The sequence below is a fragment of the Alligator sinensis genome, unplaced genomic scaffold (genome assembly GCF_000455745.1).
Source record: "Alligator sinensis unplaced genomic scaffold, ASM45574v1 scaffold388_2, whole genome shotgun sequence".
Taxonomy (NCBI): domain Eukaryota; kingdom Metazoa; phylum Chordata; order Crocodylia; family Alligatoridae; genus Alligator; species Alligator sinensis.
This window is the reverse complement of record NW_005842102.1, coordinates 1,856,169-1,882,384: the sequence shown is the minus strand read 5'-3', so window position 1 is coordinate 1,882,384 and position 26,216 is coordinate 1,856,169. Positions and strand designations below refer to the sequence as shown.

Sequence of the window (26,216 nt, the reverse complement as noted above, 5' to 3'; positions counted from 1 at the left end):
CCTCCCCTTTCCCCTAAGTTTCAGGTGACTCTGGACGTGGACTGATGACCCATATATATTGGTTCCATCAGTGTTACACAAGCGTAAAAAATAACAGACAGATGCAGCCCCCAAACTGGGGTAATGTTGCCCAAGCAGACAAATAATTTACTTGGATTTTTTCAGGGCGTCTTCATCAGGGAACCACCAGGGAAGGTTTCATCTGTCCAGCTTATGCCAAAGTAGCTATTTGCTCAAAGCAGAACAGGCTTTTACCTGTTCCCCTACCAAGTAATGGAAAGGTGCCATAATAGCAGACTACACTTTGAGCTACTCTGAGATAAGCTGCACTGTCTGTTACCTACTCTGGTACAATTTATATGGGTGCACCACACTGATGTAACTTATGCCGAAGTATATCATCATCTCCCCACGCCCTCCCTCTGTAGCATTACAGGTGGGTCTGTAGGGGGGAACCAAGTACCAATAAACTCCACTCTACCCAACCCAACTCCAACTTAAGATTCCTGACATGAGCTTTTAATGTTATCAGTGGATCTCCACAGGGAATAACTTCCCTGCCCGTTCTGGATAGGTCTCTTCCAAAGGCAGGAGCACTCTGAAAATAAGTCATTCCTCAGGTCCCCCAAGCTGACCTGTTTGCCCGAGCTGTTGGTTGAACTGTTGCTTTGGTTATTCTGTCATCATTTAGGCTGTTAGTGACTTGGCTCTGTTTCAGATAGAGCCAACCACCATAACAGCGCCAAGATCAGAGCTGAGCATCCTAACAGTGCTTAAGGATTGCCAGTCCAAATTCTGAGCCCACGGCATATCAACAACCACCACCAGGGTTAACTACCAAAATCAAGCAGGCTTGCCTCCTCTGTGGAAAGAGACTGGTTTCTCTCTCACCCTTCTGGATCCTCTTCCTGTAGGATGTGAAACGTGTTCAGAGACTTGGGGTTCAATGGAGCTGAAGGGAATCCGGCACCTGATTTCAATGGGAACAAGGCTCCCAGCATGGTTTAGCTCCTTTGAAAATGCCAGGATAGTAAAACATCCCTCACTCTGCAAGTGACAGGTAGAAATGAAAAAGCTGCCTACTGGCTTGTAAAGCTACTTGGATAAAAACCCTGTTGGCTTAAAAAATTGAACAAAAACCAGAGTGAGCCCCCAGAGATACCGTGTTCTGCCATCCTTCAGGATTTAGTTGTAGGCTTGGCACTTCTTTTGCTGAGTTTGTGTAGAACAGCAGGGACCTCTAGCGACCAGTTAGGAAAGTACCAGCTCCGCATTTCTGTAAGCACGAAGTAAGAAAAAATAGCCCTTACCTGCTGCTGATTCTGTTCACAGGGCCCTGCCCAACACAAGGGAGTAATTACTTGGGTTCATAAGAAACTAGTATGTTCACACACCATCACTGGTTCAACAGACCCAATGAGTTTTACTAGGAGATGGGAAATTCCTTCATCAAATAACAGAAGGAATCCATCACCATAAATTTAGTGTAGCTGAGCAAAATACTATAGGGTTGAGCAGAAACTGCCACCTAGTGTCTAGTCAAAGCCAAACTTAAGGAGACATAGGAGGAGGAAGACATGGGAAGGGTTCTCTCTAGTTCCCACAGAAAAGGCGAGAGGGTTCAGCTAAGGATCTGCAATATCCGAATTAGACCCAGTCCCAGGACAAGTGCCTTGGTTCTCCCATTACCTTTTCACATCACACCAGCCTTCTCGCAGATGGTGGTGGGTCTGTGCAAGGATAACTAGTGCTCAGGGCCTCCAAGCACTTTGCAAGCAAACACACTGAGCCTCACCTGCACTGCAAAGTTGGCACCATTCCCATCTTACAGATGGAGGGAGATGAGGCACAGAAGAGTCAGGTGATAGACTGGCAGAGCTGGATCCCCACAAGCCTTGATGAAGCATATCCTGCTCCAACCACTAACCTCATGCTCTTCTAAAGACCCCAGTGAAGTCCTACCAAGGCCTCTGCCTCCCTGGAGGACAGCATGGGTTTAACTTCCCAAGGTTCCTCCAGAGAAGCAAAACTCCAGGCTACCAAGTAGCTCCATATGACAAAAGTGCCCATGGAGGAAGGCAGGCAAAAATCAAAGAGATTCCCCATAGATTTGAGGGAGAGTGGGTGTGGAGGAGAAGACAGGGAGACGGGAAGTATCAGCAAGGGAAGCTTCAGTCATTTCTGTGCAGGAGAAATGAACGGCTGTGACCCAGCACAATGTACTGCAGCCATGTATGTCCCTGAAGAGAGGGTGAGTCAGAAGTGGCCCCAAACCGAGGAGAAAGAGAGACAAGCTCTTTCAAAGACACACAACCTGCAGGTTCTCCCTCAAAGGCAGTTTTTAATTGACATTATATAAAAAAATCATTGGTAGGAAACAATGTTTGAACCCTCCATGTCTAGGGAGGCTCACAGTATCACATACACCAAATAAAGCTCTCGCTATCAGCAGGCAGGTGATGCCAGATTTGATGACTGATGCCGTTTCACCTGCAAGGTCTCAGTACTCAGTGAACCAGCCTCCTGGCTCCAGTAGACACATCACCATCCTGTGCTCTGTCTCTGAAATGTCGATAAGCCAGGGCCCAAAATGGCTGACTCCAACACGCATTTAGGGGCAGGGAGAACACCCCAGAGCACTGACCTGAACAATTCATCAGTTGTGAGAGGATGTGTAGCTGCAACACGGGGTCTTGTGGAGAAGATTATGGACCCTTGAGTAAAAAGTCACACTCTTATCATGGGTGAGAGCAGCTACTGCTAGGACTGGCTACAAGACCCTTCCAGTGAAAGAAATGGTTATCCCAAGATGAAACAGTGGCTTCCTCTGTCTTCTAATCTTTTGGGCTGAGTTGGGGGTACATCAGAGGCACTTCTGATTCCCCACCAAAACCTACCTAGTGAGAGACACGCCAGTTATAGCCAGCATTCCCAAGGGCCACAAGTCCATTTTGAAGCATGAGGGGATAAGACTATTTGAAAACAAAATTAAAACTACGCAAGGAGGAACTTGTGAAGACAACAGGATTCAGGTGCTTTCTGAGTTCAGGGATGCTGGTTGGGACGTGGCAGAACTGCATAACACTGGGACGCAAAGGCTGACGTGATGAAATGCCAAGCTGCTACTCCTCACTCCCGCCATTATCCCTCCAGTTCCAACAGCCTCTGCCGGGTTTCCAGCACTATCTCCTCCATCACCTCCGGTTTCAGAATGTCCTTGATCTACAGGGAAAAGACGAAGAGCCACATTCACACAGAAGGGTCACTGCAACCCTTACACCCGGAGTGGACAAGACCACGCTGGATGCATTCAGCAACAAATGGCAGGGGAGAGTTAGACAAGCTAACAGAAATATCAGGGGTTGTGGCCCAACAAAGCTTCAGTGGCCACAGTCAAGGCAGATGCTCTAAGACATGGATAGGACTTCCCTAAGGGCACGATAAAGATTCTTGCATGGACTGTTCAACACCTAAAGGAGACAGGAGTCCTGAGACCCTCACCTGAAATATTACACACATATTCCTATGCCTAACACAACATGGAGGCAGAGCCCATTGGGTGGAAAAGCTGATGATGAACATGAAAGAAGGCATTTCAGAGTTTGCTGTGTGAAGAGGAAAGGAGACCCTCCGGTATTTCCGTTTTGGCTGACAGCACTACAGAAACTAACGTGTTACGGTGTTTATGATGCAAAGGGGTGCTGAATGCAAAAAATCCAGCCATAGGAAGTCTAACACCAGGAACCTTCCAAGGACTGGAAAGGGATGTGAGCATGCAAGGCCCACAGCAAAATGCCTGGGCTTCTAGTCCATTGTGCAGCAGGCTGGGCCTCCTCCTCTGCATTCACAGACCACCCTGCCTTACCCTGGTGCAATTCCATGCCTAACGCTGACACCAGGATAAGACAGGGAAGGGCTGCTATTCTGCCCAAGGCAAGGAACTCAGGCACTAGCCAAGAGGCAACTCATCTATGGAGCTCAAGTTCAACATTATCCAATGCAAATAACCCATCCCCAGTTTACTGACAGGTTAAATGGCTTGGATAGGGATGAACTTCTCAGGCAGGGGGTTGGACTAGATGGCCTCTAGAGGTCCCTTCCAGCCCTACTTCTCTAGGATTCTGTGGTTCTATGATTTCAACCTTTTCATGATGTTATTTCACACCATCAAAAGGGACATCCTGCCACCACCTACTACAAGGATTCTTTTGTAGGGGAATTGCAGACAACCCCTCACTGCAACTGAAGGCATGCACAAGCCTATTAGGTCTGGCATGAACTGGAGCAGGCCGTGCCCCTGGTAGCATGGAGTGAGGGGGGCAGTGACTGGACTCAGTACCTGATGGGAGAGTGATGCTTCGTAGCAATACAAAATGCTGGTGTCATAGAGCATCAGTTTCTGTGTAACCAGAGCCATGATGCAGTTCCGGAGTCGTGAGATTACCTCCCGGTCACCTAAGGAGACTGGCTGGAGAAGACAAAATGAGGATGAAATCAAATTAGAAAGTAAGGGATGAAATCATAGGGAAATAATAGCAGTCTACTACTTCCACCCATAGCTGCTGTAGAATACAGGTTGTGTCCATGAGTGCGGATCTCAAGGCATAAGGAGGCACCAGCACCAAGTGAACTGAGCAGGCTGGGAGCCAGGGATCCTGGGTTCTTTTCATACCACCAAGGAAAAAGTAAGGTTTATCTGTTATGGTAAATGGATTCATGCCAGTGGCATGCTTTGGGAAGCAAGGAACTTGAACATTGAGACAGCTGTCTAATCAACTGCAGGTTCCCCCAGTTGTGTCTTTACCTCCATAAACCTCCCTACTCAATTGTCCATGTCTTGAGCAATGGCCTTCCAGCCAAGCTCTGGGCAGGAACCCCTTCTGTACCCCACCGATTTGCTCCTTAAATTGGCTAACAGTGTTATACCTTCAGCACATGCCACTGCAAGGCAAGAGATCAGGACAAAGGAGTAAGCTGCATCTGGCAGCAGACTATACCACGCAGCCCCACCACTGTCATTGTGCAAAGGACAATCACCACATGCCAGCTAGTTCACCCCACATCCACAGTGCTATTGTAATACTCCATGCTCCCAAGTAGGAGACACAAGGCAGACTAAATGCTAAAAGGGCTAGGAACTTGGTAGGTTAGCAGATCACTCTGCATGCCTGTAAGTCCACTGATCGTAGGATATTGTGGCTGTGGATTCCACATGTGTGGTCTGCTGGTGGCTCCTGGAGAGCTGCCTAGTCACCTGATGTTGGTTCTCTTCAATGTTTCCAGCCACTAATTCCTATTAGTAGACACTACAGACATAAAGACTTGCGCCCCCAGAGCATCAAATCTATGTTGTGCATCCTGCCAGCATGAAGGGGAGGGGAGAAGCTTCCCGTGACAGTAAAAGGAAATGTTTGAGAGCCCCTGGGTATGGACTTTACCTGTGTGAAGGCTAGTACTTAACCACAGATGGATCTAGGGAGGTGAGGGGACCTGACTCCAGCAAGGATATAAAAGAGCTCCATCAATGGCTAATGGAAAACAGGCTGAGAAGGAGGCCGTTGGGCACAGCTTTCCTCACCCTGACCAGTCCCAAAGCACCGTTCTCCTCACCTCCAGATTGGTGATGAAGCCACCTGCCTCCTCATCCTTCTGCTCAGGAGTGGGGTAGATCCAGATGAAGCCATTGTTGCCCAGGATCACAGAGGCGCCACAGGGCAGGTCATGGAAGTGAGTCTTCTGGCGCTTCACAAGGGAAGGCGAAACCTGAACGAGCACACCCTGGCCAAGCTGAGGAAAAAAGGGAGGTGTGGGACACATCATGAGGGAGAGGTGTGGAGCCAAGAGCCAAACCAGTGACGCCAGCTTCTTTAGTGGTCTGGAAATGAATCGGCTCCAACTCTTCTGTCCCCCTCTGTGAAACAGGGATGTAAAACCTGCCTGCCTCATGGGGCGCTGGGAGGATTAGCTAATGCCTGTGCACAGCTTTGAAGATAAGGAAGGCTCTAAGTGCTTAGTGAGAGCATTAATAATATCTTGATCGTACCTACACATCATTCATCCCCGCAGAAAAATGAAGAGTGAGCAAGCGGCTCAATTTAGCAGAACATCTTCCGTTTTAATCCAATCGCTGTCCCTCAGCCTTTGTACCCTGAGCACACTTCGCTTTCATCTTTTAAGCACTAATACCCCAGGTCTCATAATCCCAAAATGTGGCCTGCACTCCAAAATGGCCTGTTGGCTTATCTCTGCACACAAAACCAAAGATAAATGCCAACTGTGTAAAGCCCAAAATAGACGGCTGAGGAGAGAAGGGGAAGTCACAAGGCGAAGGGAGGGATGGGTCTGGTTATTAGGGAAGTTGTAGCCGAGCGTTCTCGGACCCTCTGGGTAGATTTGCAATCTGCACCTCGCATAGTTTCATTGTGTTTAAAATGTGCCTGAACCTATAAAGGCCACACAGCAGGAACCACCTAACATTTTACCTCTTCTCCATCACCTGCCCCTTCCAAAGAAGGCTTTCCTTTTCTCCCTCTGTGATGCCTCCCTCACACAATGCAGTCTGCACTACCCACGAAGAAGCTATAGGCATATTCCCACTCTAGCTATTTAGATATCATTTTAATGCATGCTCAGTGCTGGCCTATATGCAGCCACTGAAGTCAGCGGAAGCAGAACTAAGCCAAGCCCAAGTGTTTTTTGGAAATACCTGCCCCTTGGCCCAAAACCGAGATGGGCTATGCCTGTCTGGCTGACTGATGCTAACCAGCTACCAGTACATTATGGCAAACATCACCACAGACACAGATCCTCAGGTGACTGTGACCAAGTAGGATCCATCACCTTGTACCAGCATTCAGAACAAAATTCTACGTGTCTGTTGACAACGGTGCCTGCAGAGGGGCATCTTGCACTCTCATCTCCCTCCTACATGTCAAGGGCCTGCATCCCATACAGCTTGGAGTCTCCAGCTGCTGGGACACAGTGATTCCCTGGCCAGTTTATCCATTAGGGTGGGCACCACAAGCATTGTCTCACCCACCACCTTCAGATTTTCTTCAAAGACAGGGTAAGGCACTGGATCCCAAGAAGCACAGAAGTCCAAATGCTAACTCACCTTCCCGTATTTCAGACTCCGGGTGTGCAGCGATACAGCCCCATCAGAGAACACTGACTGGACTTCTGCCTGTCAGTGCAGTTTAAGGAAACAAACAGTCTGCAGGGAATCAGACCTTGCCCTTGCTTCCCCCACCTTGCACAGACAATGGTGGACAATCCTGAAACATGACATTTAGGCGGAGGTTCCCTTTGCCCCGATCCATCCCCACCTGTGACTGGGGGGGTCCTCCCTTTGTCAGGCCAGCCTAAGACTCAACTCAAACCAGCCTAAGGCTCAGAGTCCAATCTATCTGCTCAGCCTGGTGGCCTCACACCAGATTACAGAGTCAGAGGGGTGGACTCTCCAACCTGAAGACACCTCAGGCCAAGAACTGCAAAAGCATACACAGATCAGTGATTCAGCCCTCCTCACCCCAGCCAGCACTGCAACCAGGGGTAACTGGGGAGAGCAGCAAACTGGAGGTAAAAGGCTTAGGGAACAGCACCCAGGACAGGACCAGCCCAATAGCCTGAGCCACTCAGGGTCTTAAGCACAAGGCCCCCCCCACCACAGCAGGCCAGCAGATGATCCCAGCCTTCAGGAACAACCTGAAAGTGGTTTCCCTCAAGCAGTCATCCTAGAGGAGATGCACTCTTCAGTCAAGCAACTCCAGAGACTCATAGGGGAGCTATCAAATGCTCCAAACCCCCAGGCTCTCACTGTGGGACAACTAAACTACTTCTTGGGCACAAAGGAGACTGAAAGCCAGAGAGAGCCAGTGAGGAGGAGAAACATTCCTCTTCATTTCAGGCTAATGTAACACTTCACGCCCCCCACCCTGCTCCACCTGCCCTGGGCAGTAGTGGACGGGAGAACCCTTGGGTAGGGTTCATCCACAGTAATTCTGTTGAATGGCTGGGGTTTGGCAATGCACCCAGGTCCCACCCAGGCTTCTCCTGCCTGTCTGCAAATGAAGGAAGGATACGCTGATCAGGTCCCCCTCCTGCAGGTAGTCCCTCATGGCCAATTCATCCTCTGCCGATCTCCTCCTCTGGAAAACATAAAAGGACAGAAAGTGACACCCAGCCTACAAACGGTAAGACCTAACCAGTCCCCAGCCTAATTCGACCTTCCATCTATCACCCAGGTGAAGCTAGAGAGAACAGGTTCCTTAGATCATCAAGGACAGCACCCCCCCCTCCATTTTAACCCTGCCTGCCTCTCCCCATAGATCACACAGCCTTCCCAGGGAGGCCCTGCAGCTGAAAGCTTCTGGTCCAGGCAAGGTGCCAGACAGTGTATCAGAGGACCAACCCTGAACCAACAAGGGTGAGGGAAGCAGACAGGATGAGAACCAGCAGACCTTTCCTAGCTCGGTGCCACAATCCCAACGTGATGTAAAATCAGTGACAGCCTAGAGGTGCCATGTAATGGATGCATCTTTCCCAGGGGATGCTGTACTGCGAGTTTTAGCTACATGGAACTCACCCGACAGGGCACGCTAGCTCAAGGTGGAAGGGCCTTGCTCCCTTCTCCTCCATGCTTAATGCCCCCTCAGCACAGGCTCAAGTGTGCAACTTCTCTCAGGGGAACTCTGCACACCACAGCTTTCATCTGGGACCTGGGGCTGCTCCTGCCCTCTCTCCAAGGCCAGACAGAGTCCCATGCAACACTGACGCATGAACTAGCTCCATATGGATGCTACAACTCTCAGCAGCCACTGGGAAAAGAGTTTTGCCGCCTCACAGAACACCTCAGCACCCTGCTCCTTGTCTCAGCTGGTTGCAAATGGCAAGAAAGGAACACAGCATCATACAAGCTGGGCTTCTACTCACCAGCTCCCCTCCCGGCAGATTCATGGATGAGAGAAGCAAGACTGAATCCAGCCTGGAGTTTGTCTCCACCTTCCACCGTTTCTGCTGCACCTAAGATGGGAAAGAGAAAGAGGTGGGAGAAATTCCTCTGGCTGGATCGCCAAGAGGGCCTCTCTCTGTCCAGCAGGACCCTCAAGAATGTAATCCAGCCCATGAACAAATCAGAATCATAGAATCATAGAAGTAGGGTGGGAAGGGACCTTGTAGATCTTCAAGTCCAACCCCCTGCCTAGGCAGGAGGAAACCTGAGCTCGAGTGACCCCAGCCAGGTAGGCATCGAGCCGCTTCTTAAAAAACCCCCAGGGTAGGAGCCAGCACCACTTCCCTTGGAAGTTGGTTCCAGATCCTAGCCGCCCTGACTGTGAAGTAGTTCTTACGGATGTCTAATCTAAACCTACTCTCCAACAACTTGTGGACGTTATTCCTTGTTATCCCGGGGGCGCTAGGGGAAACAAGGTCTCCCCCAAACCCTTCTAGTCCCTCCTGGTGAGTTTATAGATGGTCACAAGGTCCCCCCTCAGTCTTCTCTTGTGAAGGCTGAACAGGTTCAGGACGAGGAATAACTGAAGATCTGTCTTGTTCTCAGCACACATGAACAAAACTAGTGCCCTTCATTTATGGTGGGAGTGCCTGATTCATGTTAGGGCATAATGCCCCGCCAGTTCCAATATGCTGCCTGTTTACAGCGTAACAAACTGATCATCAGTGCGAGAGCTAAGTGCTTAAACACCCTTTCAGCGCTACTGCCTACTTCATAAATTACCTGTGCTTTCTAACTGCCCCAGAGACAGTGGAAGGGAAGCTGCTGTCAAAGGGCTGCTATTTTAAGCCTTGAAAATAAAGCAGATAGCTGGTTTCATGGCTACTGTTGCCCCTCCTTTTCAAGGCTTTTAATAGCAGTCCTGAAACTATCAGACTCAGAAATGAAAAGAGCCTGCCAGTTTCAGGGCTGCTAATGCCACGGCACTGAGAGCTGCTGTGCGCTGCTGAGCACTGATCAGCTCCAATACAATTCCAGGTAAGACTTTTTCAGTCTCAAGGCTATTCTCTTAAACTCAGTACACTCTAAACCCACCTCCTATGCCCCAGAAAGAGTATTCTTGGGGGGGCAGATGTAGCACCCAAAGCTACTTGTCATCTTTGGCTTTTAAATCACTGGTTATATTAAGAACATCCTAGTAACCAAGGAGGCCAATGCTGTCCTGGTTTCAATGACGGGTCATGCTTTGCTCAAGGTCTCTCAGCGGCACAACCTGGAACCAAACTCAGGGGCTTAGGCCATGCCAGTACAGCTACGGGCTGAGCTTCCACAGCCTTTATGGCCAGACTGTAAAAGATCTGATTGCTTAAGTTGCTGGGTGCACCTTGGATCAGACACCCAGACACAAATGACAGTCTGGTGGTTATCTTCCCCCTTGGCTGGGGTTGTGCCCAGGAGCACATCTGATTTATAACATGTAGGACAAGGGTAACTGGGACAATATTGTGTATCAGAGAAATCAAGTCTTTCATACAAAACAGTGACTGGAAACCTCTGGGCACTTTACCTCTGTGATTCTCCCAACCACGATGTCGCCAACTTCACCGTTATACCTGGGCGCAAGAAAAAAGGGAAACTGTTCACACTGGATGCAGAAACCCCTCTCAATTCAGATCCCCTTATCACTACCACGGTAATTAAACACAAGCAGGGCTGAGCTAACACAGGTCCCAACAGCACAACCTGCTTCAACTCTAGCACAGTGCCCCAATACAGAGGCTTTTTTTCCAGCAAGTTTTAACTGGGCTCAGCAGAGGTGTAAATGAATTAAATTTGCTGGGCTCTGCTACCCAGCAGGTCAGAGTGGACAATCGTGTGGTCCCTCCAGGTTTTAACAGTGACAAGCAATGTGGGGCCTGATATCACGAGGATCATAATAGGATGCAATTTAATAAAGATAAGTGCAAAGTGCTGCACCTGGGGAGAAAGAATCACCAATACGCCTCCAGACTGGGAAGTACCATTCTAAGTAGCACAGCAGCGGAAAGGGATCTCGGAGTCATAGTCGACACAAAAATGAACACGAGTCGCCAATGTGATGAGGTAATAAGTAAGGCTAACTGCACTGTCTTGCATGAGCAGGTGCAAGCAGGTCTAGGGAGGCGATACGTCCCTTCTGTGCGGCATTGGTGAGGCCACAGCTCAAGTACTGTGTCCAGTTTTGGGTGCCGCACTTCAAGAGGGATGTAGATAACCTGGAAAGGGTTCGGAGGAGAGCTACTCCTATGGCTGAGGGCCTGCAGGTAAGATCCTACAAAGACAGACTGAGGGACCTGAATCTCCTCAGCCTCGCAAGAGAAGGCTGAGAGGTGATCTTGTGGCTGTCTATAAGCTCATCCGGGGCGGGGGGCAGCAGGGAATAGGGGATGCTGTGTTTACCAGGGTGCCCCTCGGGGTTACTAGAAACAACGGCCACAAACCATAAAGGAGCAGATTTAGGTTGGACATCAGGGAAAAAATCTTTACGGTGAGGGTTGCGAAAATATGGAATGGGCTTCCCAGGGAGGTGGTGCTTCCCCTACCTTGGAGGCGTTTAAAAGGAGATTAGACAAGCACCTGGCTGGGGTCACTTGACCCCAGCGCTCCTTCCTGCCCAGAGCAGCGGATCGGACTCGATGAGATAACAGGTCCCTTCTGACCCTAGAAACCTATGAAATCACCTCTCTGGTTATGCCAATTGGATGTAGCTGGCAAACGTGATCGCATCCAGTTTAGCAACCTTCGCCCTACCGGTTTCCACTGCAGGGCGCACGCAGAGACCCATCCCACCCCCACCTCCAGCACCCTTCAGGGGGAAGGGGGAGACCCGTCCCACCCCACAGCGATACCCGGACCCACCGACGGCGCTCACCTGGTTTTCAGGGCTTTGACGCAGATCAGCTTGTTCACTCGCTCCACCGCACCCGCCACGGACGCCACCAGCTTCTCCTCGCCCATGTAGGTGCCGTGGCCCCTGCCGAGGAGAGAGTAGGTGACGCAGGGGGCCTGGAAGGCTTGGAATAGTATTGGAGGGTAGGGCTAGAATTCAGAGAGACCTAGACAAATTGGACCAAAAGTAATCTCATAAGGTTCAATAAGGACAAATGAAAAGTCCTGCACTTAGGACAGAACAATTCCATGCACTGGTGCGAGCTGGGGGCCACCTGGCAAAGCAGCAGCTCTGCAGAAAAGGACCTGGGGTTACAGCAGACACGAAGCCCCCCCCCGGGCAGCAACAGAAGCCCCATCCCATCCACCCCCCCAAAAAAATACCCCAGAGGACATTAGGGAGCCTGCCCCTCCCCACCTCATGTAGCCCGTGTCCGTGGTGATCGTGTCCCCCGGCGCCACCAGGTCCCTCCCGCTGCCCCGCGCCAAGTCCTGGCCCACCAGCTTGCGGGCCACGGGCAGCCGGACCTCCATTGCCGCCATTCCGACTCCTGGCGGCGCGGGAGCTTCAGGCCCCTTGGGCTCCACGGTTTTCCCACCGCCATGCCAATTGCTGGCAAGAGCACGTGTGCGGGCTCCCCGCGTCGCCATCTTGGGGAAGGGCGGAGCGGGCGTAGGGAAGCCATGTTGGATCTGGGCAAGGAGGGCGGAACGGCCTTCACTGCGTTGGGTGTTGAGGGAAGGCGAGAGGGCGGGTCCATCTTTAGTGCTGGCAGGAGCTGGAAGAGCTCTGGTGCCCCCCAGTGCTGGCTGTGGGGAGCTCCCCGGGGGAGGTCACAGAGATGCTCCAGCTTTACCCCCAGGGCCCAGGGCAGGGGGCTCACAGGGGCAAAGCTGGCTCAGGCTCCCCCTTGCAAGGGGAGAGCCTTGCAGGGAGGGAAAGTGTCCGATCCCACCAGGAAAAAACTGGGGCAAGCACATAAGAGCCAGCCCTTCGCCCAGCCCGCTGCCACTGCCCCGCTTGGTCCTCATCTCCAGCCAGTGCATTTACTCCTCCAGCGCAGGGCGGTTCGGACAGGCCTCAGGCAGGCGCTCGGACTAGATGTGGCCTCTGGAGGTCGCTCCCGGCCCGACTCCTCTACGAGTCTATGAATAAGCAAGAAAGCATCCGGCCCTCATGCGCCCGACGGGACAGGGCTCTCGCGCCATCCTGCATGAGGCCGGGTCCCTTGGGAGAGCCTGCAGGCATCGTCCTGCTCCAGGCCGGCTGCCTGCCCGATGGTGAGCACCGTGCACCACAGCTGCATAACGCTCGGGTTGAGGAGGCACCGAAACACCCTCTGCATGTCTGATCCAAAAGGTTACGCTGCTCCAGACATAAAAAGCCTGGCCTAGATCCTCCCACTGGGCCAACAGGCTCTGTGCAAGCCTGCGCTAGCGTTCGCCAGGCCTGCGCTGTGTTATAACGATGGGCATGTGGTTGTAAAGGCGAGTGCTGGCCAGAAGGAAATAGGAAATGGGCGCCGTCCAGTGCACTTCTGTGTTAAGGACCTGCTTGCTGTGACTGAAAACCTGAGGCTTGACGCCTTTCATTTGCACAGGTGCTGGTGCACACGTGAGCATCGGGGGGGGGGGGGGGGGGGGTACATGTGTGCAAATGATTTTCCTCCTATTCCAAAGACCACTCTCTTTCAAGATGCAAGGATTATCCTAGACAAACGGCAGGTCAGGACTGATCAGTGCTTCGTTTGAACTGTGCAGTGCAGTAGGGTCAGAGAGGGCAGGGTCAGAGGCATTTTTGATCATCAGGTCTGACCTCGTGCATTGCACGGGCAAGGGCTCGCCTTCAAGGGACTGCTGCACCTTGTGGCTGACAGTGTCTTTTAGGAAGGCATCCAATCTTGCTTGACTCCAAGCAGCAGCAAATCTCCTGCTTCCCATAGCAAGCTGGTTTAATGGTTTGACCCCCAAGCAGCAGCAAATCTCCCCTGCCCTTAGCAAGCTGTTCTACTAGCTAAGGATACACGGGCGGGAACTTTTGTTCACTTCACTCCAACACAGTGAAGAGGCATAAAGGATGTAAAAAGGGAGTAAAAAGGAAGGTAGAAAAAGGAAAAGGGAAGTAAAAAGGAGAAAAAGGAAGGTAAAAAAAGGAAAAAAGAAATAAAAAGGCAAGAAAAGAAAGGAAAAAAGGAAAAAGGAAGTAAAAAGGAAAAAAGGAAAAAGGAAATAAGGCAAGAAAAGAAAGTAAAAAAAGGAAAAAGGAAGTAAAAAGGAGAAAAAGAAAGGTAGAAAAAGGAAAAAATAAAAAGGCAACAAAAGAAAGTAGAAAAAGGAAGTAAAAAGGTGAAAAAAGAAAGTAAACAATAAAAAGGAAGTAAAAAAGTGAAAAAGGAAAGTGGGAAAAGGAAGTAAAAAGGCGAAATAAGGAAAAAAGACAAAAGGAAGTAAAAAGGAGAAAAATCCAAGGACCCCCTTCTAGTCGCTTCCCCGTGCCAAAGCCAGCATCAGGCTGCCCTAAAATACAGCAAGGAAGAAAAGTGCTTAACGATTCACCATGTAAATGGTAAATGTTCCAAGTAATTTTTATTTAGAATACAAGAGAGAGCGCGGTACAAAGGTATTTACAGCTGTGTACATATACAATCAAATAATATATAATATCAAAGTTTTGTAAATAATGTTTTACATAAATATGTACAAAGTTAAAGTGACAGTTGTTTTCTGGAAGTAAAACACAGTTTGTGAAAACTCTATACATCTCATACTTAGAATTAATATTATAATAGCTTCTCTTCCCCGTTATTTTACAAATCCCCCTTTGCCTGGGTTCGTGACTGCGGCAGGCCTCCAGGAGGCGCTTCAGACTGCGTTCGGGTTGGGACTTGCCCAAAGGATGGGTTTCTCTCTGGTCTCCAGAGGGCAGTGGAGGGAACAGTTTCAATGGTCCCTAAGGAAAAGAAGGGTCTGCTGAAGGACCAGCGTGGAGGGGTGGGGAAGAGCTGAGGAGCTGAAGGAGAAGCGAGACCAGGCGTGTGTGTGCAGATGAAGGGCTTGCACCCTGGGCAAGGGGAGCCGTGCCCGCTGGAGGTGCCTCCACCCAAAAACATCCCATGCGGGAGCTGCACCAGTGCTCTTGGTGAAACACAGGCGTTGCATTTCCTGAGAGCACTGCTGGGCAAATCTTTTACCAAGGGGCTGGCGCTGCACCTGCCTGGCAGACCCTCAGCCCTGGGCACCGTCTGCCTGATTTCACATGTGCAGAGTTGACTGGAAAAGCTGGGGGCATGATTCTGGAGGCTGGGTTGAAGTCTCTGGGAAGGTTTCCCACCCCCCAGACACAGCAGAGCATCCCCGGCGGCGCTGACCTGGCAGGGGGACATTCTAGCTTGCCTGACAGGAGGCACAAATCAGTCCTCGCTGCAGAGCCTCGGTGGAAAGGAAGCTGCCCAGCATTGCTCATGCTGGAACTGGGGTTTTCCAGGGTGGGCACAGCGTTAAGGCCAAAGCTATCATGTGTTGAAGCAGGTACAGCTGCATGAACCCCAGCAGAACCGTGCCAGCTCGGGCGATGGGAATGGGGCCTCCTGTTGGCATTGTCTTGAGTGGAGGGGGAGGAAAGGAAATGGGAATTTTTCTTCCCTTCCTCCCACTGCATGAATTCAAGGGGGGTGGGGAACCCAGAAACCTGCCTTTTGACTCTACCCACCCACTTCTGCTCCAAGTCTCAGTCCTCAACGTATTAACCCTGCCACACTCCTCTGTGCCACTCGCTGCCTAATGGGCAACAAAGAGAGCCCCCAAGCCTCCTCCTTGTCCGGAGACTTAGCTCCCTCTGCCCAGGAGAGACCAGTGAGAGGAGACGTGCTGATGGGACCAAGGGGCTGGGGTGATTTTTCCCGGTGACACATCACAGGGAAGCCACGCGAGAAGAGCAATGCTTCAAGGGAGGGGCCCCTCCATCAGCACGCAGCGTCACCAGCACGCCCGCCCTGCCCCTGCTCTCCCCACTGCCAGCCCTGCCCCCAAGGGCTGATGCCAAACAGCTCATCGACAACCCCTCCGTGCCAGTCTCCGGCAGCTGGCAAGAGCTGCCCCAAACCTGGCCATCAGCGGGGGCTCACAGCACCATGGTTGGTATGTGATGGGCCAAGGAGGCCGGGTGGGGCACGGGTAAGGCCGGGGAGTGCGACTGCAGGGAGGCATTGGGGGGCCGGTGCCTGGCACTCTTCTGGTGGGCCCGGAGCCCGGCGAGCTGGGAGTAGGCACTTTGGCAGACCTGGCATTTGTAGGGGCGCTCGCCGGTGTGCAGGCGGACGTGGTTGCGGAGGGTGGAGGACTGGCTGAAGCGCCGGTTGCAGAAGCGGCAGACGAAGGGCTTGTCCAGCGTGTGGATGCGCATGTGGGAGCGCAAGTTGCTGCGGGAGTTGAAGCCACGGTGGCAGATCACGCAGCGCATGCGCCCCGTCGTGCTGGCCCCGCTGTCCACCGCGTGGAAGTCCTCTGCGTGACAAAGCACACGCCGCAGGGGTCAGTTGCCACCCTCGGACCTGGAAGCCCTGGGGACCCCTGAGCCTGAGCCGCTCGCTCCCCTCCTTGTGCCTCGATGATGTGGCCTCTACATGTGGGGTGAATCAATCACCGAGAAGCACCTGTCACATCAGCGCCATGCTGCTCCTGCTCTCCAAGCAGCGCCGTGTGCATTGGGGCACTGACAAATGAGGCATCCCACCCCCGGGGAGAAAGCCATCATCCTCTCCTTGGTATAGGTCACAAGCCTGGCTGTGGGGGTAGTGGGGAGGCCAGAATAGGAGCCAGGAGGCCTGCCGTGCTGCCCCTAGCAGTTAACTTTGGATCACTGGTGCTGAGCCCCCTGGCCCTGCTTTCTACCATGTCCTTCCCAGGGCCCTGGTAGATGCCAGCGCGCCAACATCTCCCAAGGATGGAGCAGTGCCATTCTGCCAGGAAAGAGCCTTTCACCCCCACCCTGCCTGAGAACCAGGCTCAGCCTCACTTTGCATGGGATGTGTGTCCAGCAGCATCACTGGCTTGCTCTGCTCTGCTCTGCTCTGCTCTGCTCTGGAGGCGCCTCTGGCTAGAGTAGCCAGGGGTCTCAAGGTCAGGACGTCAGAGCATCGGCAGAGCGGAGCAGGGAGCAGCGCAGCAGACGCAAGCAGCATCTGTCTGCCAGCTCCAGCCAGCACATCCAAGCCCTCCTAGCCCTCAGCCCCATGAGAAAGCCATGGAGGTGGAGACAGAGCTTGGCTGTGGGGAGCAGCTGGGGATGGAGGTCCCAGCTGGCAAGAGGACTCACACCCCTGCTCTTCTCGTTCTCTAGTGGAGGAAGGGGGAAGCCTGGGCTGCCTCTGGACCCCCCCGCCTGTCTGCAGGCCCTGGCCGTGCCGCTGAGAGGCCCACCCTGCTCGCTCAGTGCACTCAGCGCGCTTCTCTGCCATGCTCCCAGGGTGGTGGCAAGGGAGAGGGACCCTCTGTGAGCCCAGATCACGTCTGTGCCCATGACCCCCTCTTCAGGGAGAACAGGAGCAGGGGGCTTGGCTGAGAGTGCCACAGCAGGGGCTGCTCCCAATGTCCCCTCCGTCCGTCCCCATGAAAAACAGCAGGAGGAAAGAAGCAGAGGATGGGAGAGAGATCCCTGCTCTGGCACCCTGGGAAAGGAAGGGCTTGCATGGGGTTAATGATGGGGAAATTGGTGAGTTGGACATGAGACCAGGTATGCCTCTCCATCCCCTGGCTGAGCAGGAGTCATCGCCTTCTCCCCAGCACCCGAGGAGGGAAGCATCACTTCACCTCTGGCCTTGGAGGCAGGTTTTCCCTTAAGGGCTCAGCAGGCAAAACAGCAGTGTCCCAGGCGGGCTGGTGTGGGGGAAGGCTGGGAAGCGATGCTAAGACCCACCGAAGTCCTGGGGAGCTGCTGATCTTTATGCTTTAAATAGCTGCCTCTCCCTACAGGGCACAGAAGGGTGCTAGAGGTGCCAGCCTGCTGACAGGGACCGGCACAGATGGGCTGGACAACAGGTGCCCGCTCCAGATGCTGCAGTCTAGCTGCACCCCTCCCACCCCCCACAGCCTGGCAAAGGACCAGCTGGTGGGTATGGGAGGAGCTGGGGTCCAGGTGCACTTTCCATCCACCCCTACATACCATGCTTATTCTTCTTCTGCTCTTCCTCCAAGCCGGGCACACCGGGGATCCCCAGGAAGGTGTTGTGCGAGTTCCCGTACCAGACCAGCAGCTCTTGGTCCGGAGGAATCATCTGCAGGGAAGCAGACACAGACAGGGGGAGAGGTGAATACGGTTCCCCTGGGAACAGCTGGGGCCAGACCCCTCGAGCCAAACTCGCCCCTGGTGACAGGACACAACAGTATTTGGATTAGGAGAGGGAGCAAGCTCTCACTCTGCTGGCCAGGCCCCCAGCCCCTGCAGCGGCCTGGCAGGGCTGCGGTGGCAGCACCCGGGTGCCTTAGAAGCCCTTTGCATTGTTAATGTGAATATTTAAAGCAGTTTCACGTTGCTTCCCATTTTTCATTGCGTCTCAGGGCTCGGGGATGCCAAGAAACTCCTGCCTTGGAGAAGAAATCAGGGGACAGCTGGGGCTTCTGGCCTGAAGCCGTAGGCTACGAGAACTAGTTGCTGCTGAAAAGACTCCCCATGAAATACTGCTCTCAGCACCCGCGCTCAACCTGATGTCTTTAAGCCAAAGAATCCACCCCCCGCTGAGAGAGACGAGGCCGTTCTCACTTGTCCCAGCTACTATTTCAGACTCTCAGAGAGCCACGACTGAGTGACGCTGGGCCCATGGTTTTACGGCTGCTTTGCAAACCGCAAGAGTGAGAGATTTAATTAAAAAATACCAATAAACCCCCTGACTCTGGAGCATAATTCTGCAGCTACAAAACAACAGGCTAACACAGCAAAACACTTCAAGGGGGCTACTTTTAAGCAGGTGAACAAGCATGCTGAAAACCTGATGGCCTAACATTAGACACGTGCTTAACAACCTTGATGAACAGGGGCTTAATTGGGAGTGCAATAATCCATGTTCGGAAATGGTGCAGAAGGGATTGCTTTCGGGTATGAATTATTTAACTGGATTGTTTCTGTATAATAGAATAGAAGCAAAGGTGACAACTTCTGGGTGCGTTCGCTGCAATCCTTATGCAAGAAGGATGAAAAGGAGGAGGAGAACGGGGGAAGGAAGAAAGAAACTGAATTACAGACATGCCCTGATGAATCTGCCAGGAGGAGAGGAGGGAGGAAAGGGCAAAGGGCACTGTCAGTCCTGGGCAGATGCGTGTGTTAGCTCCAGGCAATGCTCAGACCCTGCATTGAGGGAGACACTGCAAAGCCCAGCGCAGACTGTGGGATACGAGAGAGATCGCAGAGAGCGTGTCTGTGCGAGTGAAGGGAGAGGGAGGGACACAGGACCGGAGGAGCGTGTGCAGGAAGAAAGAGCACAAGAAAGAGTGCGTTCGAATGCACGCGTGGAGGAGATGGGCTGTGGAGGTGTGGGCATCTGTGCTGATCAGAGATGGGGTGGGTATCAGCCTGAGAAGGAGTGGAAAAGGTATGCACACGTACGAACATGGATGGGCACATGCACAGATGCCGCATGTGTACGTGTGTGCGCGCATGCACATGCGTGTGCGAGATAAATCAGATGTTTCACTGCATCTGCCTTTCCCCTGAACTGCATCCCACATCTGCTGGAGGCCAAAGGAACTGATGGATTGTTAATGACAGCTAATTGTTGGTTGCAGCATCGCTGTGCATGACACTATTGCGGCGATTAGACCCGTCTTTACATATCAGAAAGCCAGGCTTTAGGAAGGACAGGCTCCATCCTGCTGCTGGCTTCACAAGGACAGCCCTAATTCTATGCAGGCAGGTAATCTCTTTGGGACCATGGTCTTATAACCAATATCCAAAGAGTCACTTGCACTGACTTTGGGCTCTTGATCCTGAGCTTCCTGACTGGTTTTACATCTAGATTCATATTCTGAAATGTCAAGGGGCAGAGAACATGGGCGGGAATCTTGGAGTCATCCCTACTTTGCGGCACCTCATCTGTGCTTGTTAACGCAACAAGAGCTGTGCCTGAATGCAGGCATACACACACAACCTGCTTTTGGGATGTCCAGGTGGGGGGGAAGCAGTGAGGGCATCACAAGCCCTTCAGCTCCCAGGCATGGAAGGAGAAGTTTGCTTTTATACGGACCCTTGGTAGGCGGCAGAATTAGCACCAGTTGCTGAGGAAGGTGGAGCAGGGACCTCCTCCCCTTCCAGGCTCACAAGAAGGATGCTAAAGATGTGGATACAGTCCATGGGGTCTAATGCCCTTCTCCGCCTCTTCCCACAGGTGCACACCGTGGTATCCAGAAACAGCCTGTCTATTTGGACAGGAGATCTGATCCAGCATCCCTTGCTCACCCAGACATCCCAGTGATTTCAAATATACCCATCAGCTGAAAAGGAGCCAGCACTTGAATGCACACGCCAGCAGCAATATGCATAGGCATGGCGGGAGGATGCAGGGAGCCAGGTGTAGGTGAGGAATGCAGGACCAGCAACAGCTTGGGCAGCTGCAATTGTACCTTGCCCCTTTCCAAGGCACCACGGTTGACTTCCCTTCCTCTCCGATAAAAAACAAAAAAAAACCTTATTATTAACCCCACACCCTCCGCACACAGTTGAGCAAACCTCATGCTCCTGTGCTGTGATGGATCGGGGCCTTACATGGCACTTGTATAATGTCCCAGGAATTGCTTAGGAACTGCCACATACTACGGTGCGATTGGCTATTGGGCTTAATAGGGAGATTTGTTTCCTTTGTCAGCATCACATTCTTGTTACTTGGGCGGTTTGGGGGGTGATCTTGGGGAAATAAAAAAAGAGCAGAGCTCTGGGAACACAAGAACCATAGATTCAAACATCAATAGCATGAACTGTTTGCTAAACGAACGTCTCAATTAGGCATATAACACTCACTCTATTAGGTACATCACACCATACACACGTACATTCAGATCGATCGATCCAGCCATCCAGAAATTCCCGTCCATGGGCACGCTAGCTTTGAATCTAACCGATCTATACTTTAAGAATGATATGACCATGACAGAATATTATCCTCTTCCTCCTATAATCTAGAAACAAAAATACAAAGCAACTCGACTCCCTTTCTGATAAACGACCCGTCCTGCAGCCTGCCAGCACAAGGAGGGAGGCTGAGACGAGCGCTCGCTGACATCTCAGCTGCTGTTTCTGCTCACGAAGAGCCCTGACATGCGGGGAGCGTGACATCACCGCCACGCTGAGCCCAGCTGCGTGCAGGTGTAGCTGGGCGGCAGCGTCTCGCTCAGATCCCTGGCTGGAAACACACGAGCCGCCGGCCCCGACAAGGAACACCATGCTTTTCTCTTCCCACCACCCCTCCCGGCTGCTCATTTCTCTCTGGATAAAGTCTCAGGCCTGATCCTGCAGTCCATGCGCAGGCAAAGATTCCCTTTGACATTGCAGAAAGTCCCCTGCATCTGGGATGCAGGGTCGGGCCCTCGGTGTAGGTCTGAAGCTCGCGGAGGGCTGGGCCTGCGAGGTGCTAAGCCCTGTGGCTGCTGTCCAGCAAAGCACTTGAGCGCGTGGCTAATCTGAGAGCGCGGGCAGGACCTGCTGGCTTCAGCGGGACGGCACATGCCGGAGCCGAGCACAGCGAGTTCTTTGCTGATTCAGGGCCAAACTGCTCATGCAGGCAACTGCTGGCCCGTCCTTCCTGCCGGTGCATTCAGGGCATGTCTATTCCCTGCTCTGTCTCTCGGGCGCTGTGTTGAGCCCACCCAGCTAGATACGACCCTGACACAGAGCCTTGTAGCCAGGAGACTCCGACCGTGTCCCCACTGCTGCACCAACCCGACCTCCTGCCTTTTCCTGGATCTCTGGTTATCCTAGCCCCGGCGTTGGAGACCCGCCAGAGCCGATCCCATCGTAACGGGAGGTCAGAGTGTGAGAGCCGTTCCCACCCCCACGCACTGCTGGTTTCCCCCCGGCAGCTGAGTCACAGCATCACAGACCCGCACCGTGCTCTGGACTCCAAGCTGCATCCCGGCTCGGCAGGCAGGGTGGGCCACCGAGTACCGGGGCCTGAGCCCAGCCGGGCTGGAGGCGGGTTGCCAGCTCGGTGTATTCCCCACCGCCCCAGGCTCTTCCCTGTCAGGCTTAGGGACCCTCTTCCTTTTGGTTTTCTCTGTGAGGAGCTCGGGGCTCACAAGGACGGTTGTACCTACACACGGGGTGTCTCTACCTGGTGCCTTCATCTCTGGCAGGGTCAGGGTCGGAGGTCTTAGAAACAACTAGCTCAGCGACTCCGGCTCTGCTCTGCTTTGGAGGATCTGTGCTAGCCTTGTCCCAGGAAGGCTTTTTTGTGATGGGACAGAAGCAGCCCTGACTCTCTCCGTGCAGCCAGCACCCCACATGCACCCGCCCCAGCGATCCCAGGATTCTCACTCCGCTGCTCTTGGGATGTGGCTACAGAGGGCAGAGGTACCTCAAGGCCCCGCCGGGCCAAGGCCCTGTCTGCTGGGCACCGCGCATACACAGCCAACCACACCATCCTGTCCGCAGAGAGCTTCGACCCAGCCCCACAACTGGAGACTGGGGCTTGGCTCCCTCCGCCTGTCTACCCAGGGATGCCAATGGGGTGAGTCTCCTCTCACACCAGCTGTGCGCTTAGTCACTCCTGATCCATGACATGGCAAGGGCCAGATCCTGTGACCTGCACTGGCACTAAGTGGATGTAGGTGTCTACTATTAATCCGATTCCACCCGAAAAAACCATGTCTATAGCAGGAGGGTGCATCCTCCTCCTCTTCCTCCCTGCTTTTTGTGCCTAAGTCTAGGTGCCAGGATGGCAGTGTGTTACAAAAGCTGGTGCATGAATGGGCTTCCAGGGACCTGAACAAGGTTGGGGAGAGTCACACTCTGGTCCCTAACTGGAGGAGGTGGAATAGGACCCAGCCCCAAAAGCAGAATCGGGCCCATGGCCTGGAGTCCTGCACGTGACTTCAATCCTTGATCCATCCCTTCTCCCCGTGCTGCCATCCCACAGCCTTTCTACTGGATTTTAAACCTACCCGATTCTGCTTCCCTTTGGGCCCCCACGGGCAGAGGCTCAGAAGAGACACAAGGGCTCCTGCTCCCACGGCAAAGCCTTGACTGACCCGAGCGGGAGAGGGAGCAGACCCCTGGGGTCCGTTCCCTCCACACCTCTACCAGAGGAACAAATTCCGAGCCATATTTCTCCCCTCTCTCTCTTTCTCCCCCCATCCTCCTCCCTGCACACGCACACCCTGCAATTCAGCCATGAACTAAAATAGCAAGAAAAGAGGAAAGCTCCCCATTTTCTACCCCCCCGCTAGCCCACACAATGGCGAGCTCACCGAGGGGCCAGGCCGCATCTCGGGAGCGCGCGTGTGCTATTCTCCGGCACTGCCATGCCGACCCCCACTGCTCTCGAGAGGGTTTCGATGCCAACATCCCTCCCTGCCGGCCAAATCCCCTCTCAGCAAGCCATTAACCTTTTCATTGAGGCCTGAATTAAGCCCCCCGAAGACGGAGCCCTGGTGAACAAGGGAGGATCTGTGATACGGAGAATGCCGGTCCCATGCTCCGCTCCCTCCTCCTGCCCGCGCTCTCGCGCTGCCTCCCCGCTGCCCCTACCTCAATGGCCTTGTAGAATATGCTGTTCCCAATCTGGACCACCTCCAAGTTCTGCTCTTGCTCGTTCCTGGCACACTTGATATAGGTCATCCAGCTACGGTGGTCTTCCTGGCTGGCATCAATGAAGTAGCGGACGGTGCCGTCTTCATTGAAGACCTAGGGAGGGAAGAAGGGTTGGTACGGAAAGAGCCCCATGGCTGAATGCTCTGCACAAGTCCTTCCCACCTCCCGATACGTGCCCAGGCTGGGGGGCTGGGGGGGTTCAGGGTGCTGTGTGCACCCCATATCGAGCATCAGAAAATAGGCAGGTCAGGGATGTACCTTAGCAGGGGAACATGGGAGGTTGTTAGCAGAAAGCTACATTCCTTCCTTCCTGCCTGCAGGAGCTTTCATCTCCTGAACCCGGAGGGGAGAAGTTGGTAGGGGAGTAGGCTTCTGCAGCTCCTCTGCCCCGATGGAGAGGATCATGGCAGGGCACTGAATGGGGAAAGCCATATGGTGGGTGGGAAGGGGTCGCTGGCAGGGCAGCCCCATGTCTGGTCAGTCCCCGGGGCTGCTCCTTTCATAGGGGGAGAAGCTGCATCAACTGATCCCCCTTCCCTCTGACAGTGCAGTGGGCAGGGAGTGGGTCCTGATGCCGAAAACCACCGCCCAGCAGCAGAGAGCGTGTGCAATGGAACCGGTGCTGCGGGGCTTTCAATGCAGCACCGCCCGGCCCTACCCTGCGATGCTGTCATCTGGTGTGGGAGGCAGCCTGCCAGCCCTGCCCTCTCTGGGACACGAGTCTCCTTCCCCCTGCTGGGGCTGGCACTGCCTCGGCCAGGGTTTTGGGGCAGGCGGACTCTAGTTTCACCCAGATCTCTGCAGTGAAAAGTTCCCATAGAGCCCCCAGAGGGGAACCCCACTGAGACCCTGGTCCTGAACCTCTGAGGCCCGCCAGCACTTGTCACCGACACCCCCAGGTCCAGCCTCTTACGACACTGTAAGAGAAGGCATGGCCCTGCCAGGAGCTGAGATGCAGAGGCTGGCAAAGCGGGTGGCGAGGCAGCCACCAACAGGTCAGTCAGTCACCAGGTGCCGCGGCCACTGCCTGGTCATCCCTGCTCCCTGGATCGGTCCCAACCCTGCAGGAAGCTCCTAACTACTGCTGAGTCACTCTGGAGTCGCACCTGATCAGGATCAGGCCCCCGAGGTCATGCACTGGAATGGTTTAATAGCACTCAGTGGCCTCAGACCTCGGGCAAGCGGGTGAAAGGGAGGCGAGAGGCTCAGCAAGGCTGCTGCAGCGGAGGAGCTCTGCAGCGCTGGGAGGGCTGGGTTGGGGTGGAAGGTTGCAAGGGTCTAAGAGAATATGCAAGTGTGTGCGTGTGCATGTGCATGCATGGGCAGGGTTTTTTTCTATTGTTCCTCCACCCAGCACCAGCCAGGGCAGCTTGAGGCTCGCTGGAGAACCCAGGGGTGCAGAGAGTAGGAGCCAGCTCATCGGCAAGCAAAGGATGCAACCTTCCTTCCACAGCTGTGCGCACTCCTGCAGGGCTCCCTTGAACGCCCTGAGAACAGGGCCCGGTCCCTGCCCTCCTCTCGACGCAGACCCGACCCCTCCAGGGAACCTTGCCCTTAACTCCCTGTGCCTACCGGTCTGGGATGCTGGCAGGGCAGGAGAAGGACCTGGGGTCTAAGCTGGCTTCTTACAAAGTCAGTGGAGATACCCCAGGAGCTGGAGGTGGAGGCGCCTGGAGGCTCTGGGTAGGGGCTAGGGAAGGAGCAGGGCCCTTGCTGCGACTCTGACCTGCTCTGCCCCTAGGAACAGCCGCGGAGAGCTGCGAGAGGAGGCTGAGCCCCGCCAAGTGCCAAGGCCTGTCCGTCAGACATTGGGGAGCCCCTGCCAGCGCTTTGTTAAACCAGGCTTGATTTAAGCCCCCGGGTCACCGCTCCCTCTCCGGGAGGCTGGAAGCCTCCATTCACCCTGCCCAATTACCGAACCCCCGGACGCCTGCTCAGAGGCTCAGCACAGAAAAGGCCCTGCTCGGCTTTTGTTCCAGGGACCAAGCTGTGGGCATGGGAAGCCTGGTCCAGCCCTGCCACCACTGCTGCCAGCTGGGTTCACCCACTACGCCCAGCCTCCGCGGTGCGGGAGACAAAGGACGCTTTGCCCAAGTGGGTCTGGACTGGACTGGGCTGGGAGGGACCTTCCAGGCTCTGCAAGGCTCCCCCGTCCTCTGGGAATCCCGGGGAACTCGCCTGGGAACAGGCAGCGCATTGGCTTGCTGGAGGGGAGCGCTCCAAGCCCGGGCGAGGGGAAACTGAGGCACAGGGAGCAAGGGAGGGGACCCCAGGCGTCCCCGCTCTTTACCTCCCACATGAGGTTGTTATTCTTGCACAGGTCCACGTGCTCGGGCGAGATGACCCGGCCGGTGAAAGGCCCCATCTCGGTGCCGGCTTTGATCCAGGTCTTGGAGAAGATGCCGAGCCCCTCGCCGGGGATGGAGCTCTGCGCGATGATCACCTCGGACGGCAGCACCAGGCTGGACAGCTTCTGCACCTCTGCGGGGACACGGGGAGGCTCCAGCGGCGGGAGCGGGGCGCTCTGCCCGCCGGGCCCGGCTCTGC

The 26,216-nt window shown here is 53.9% G+C and overlaps 2 protein-coding genes across 2 annotated transcripts in view; both read right to left on the bottom strand.

The window, feature by feature from the left end:
* Positions 1 to 2,297: 2,297 nt before the first annotated feature.
* EXOSC2 (exosome component 2) lies at positions 2,298 to 12,534 on the bottom strand. The gene is made up of 9 exons (XM_006024375.3): positions 12,297 to 12,534; positions 11,862 to 11,963; positions 10,518 to 10,563; positions 8,932 to 9,021; positions 8,082 to 8,147; positions 7,115 to 7,183; positions 5,611 to 5,787; positions 4,340 to 4,468; positions 2,298 to 3,222 (listed from the first exon to the last, which is right to left on the bottom strand). The coding sequence occupies exons 1-9, from the start codon at positions 12,527 to 12,529 to the stop codon at positions 3,142 to 3,144; spliced, it is 993 nt and encodes a 330-aa protein (XP_006024437.2). The 5' UTR covers positions 12,530 to 12,534; the 3' UTR covers positions 2,298 to 3,141.
* A 3,464-nt stretch (positions 12,535 to 15,998) lies between these two features.
* The window catches only part of PRDM12 (PR/SET domain 12), a 10,873-nt gene continuing 655 nt past the window's right edge, over positions 15,999 to 26,216 (bottom strand). The window contains exons 2-5 of the mRNA XM_006024374.1: positions 25,960 to 26,150; positions 23,607 to 23,762; positions 18,039 to 18,150; positions 15,999 to 16,381 (exon numbers count right to left, since the gene is read on the bottom strand). Of these exons, the coding sequence (XP_006024436.1) occupies positions 15,999 to 16,381; positions 18,039 to 18,150; positions 23,607 to 23,762; positions 25,960 to 26,150 (842 nt within the window). The remainder of the gene's footprint in view (positions 16,382 to 18,038; positions 18,151 to 23,606; positions 23,763 to 25,959; positions 26,151 to 26,216) is intronic.

Excerpts from the sequence above, each read along its gene's own strand:
- EXOSC2 (XM_006024375.3), bottom strand. The coding sequence starts at position 12,529 with ATGGCGACGCGGGGAGCCCGCACACGTGCTCTTGCCAGCAATTGGCAT. Across the intron at positions 10,564-11,861 it reads GTCAAAGCCCTGAAAACCAG|GTATAACGGTGAAGTTGGCG; the intron begins GTGAGCGCCGTC and ends TCTTGCGCCCAG. Across the intron at positions 9,022-10,517 it reads TGGTTGGGAGAATCACAGAG|GTGCAGCAGAAACGGTGGAA; the intron begins GTAAAGTGCCCA and ends TTCCCATCTTAG.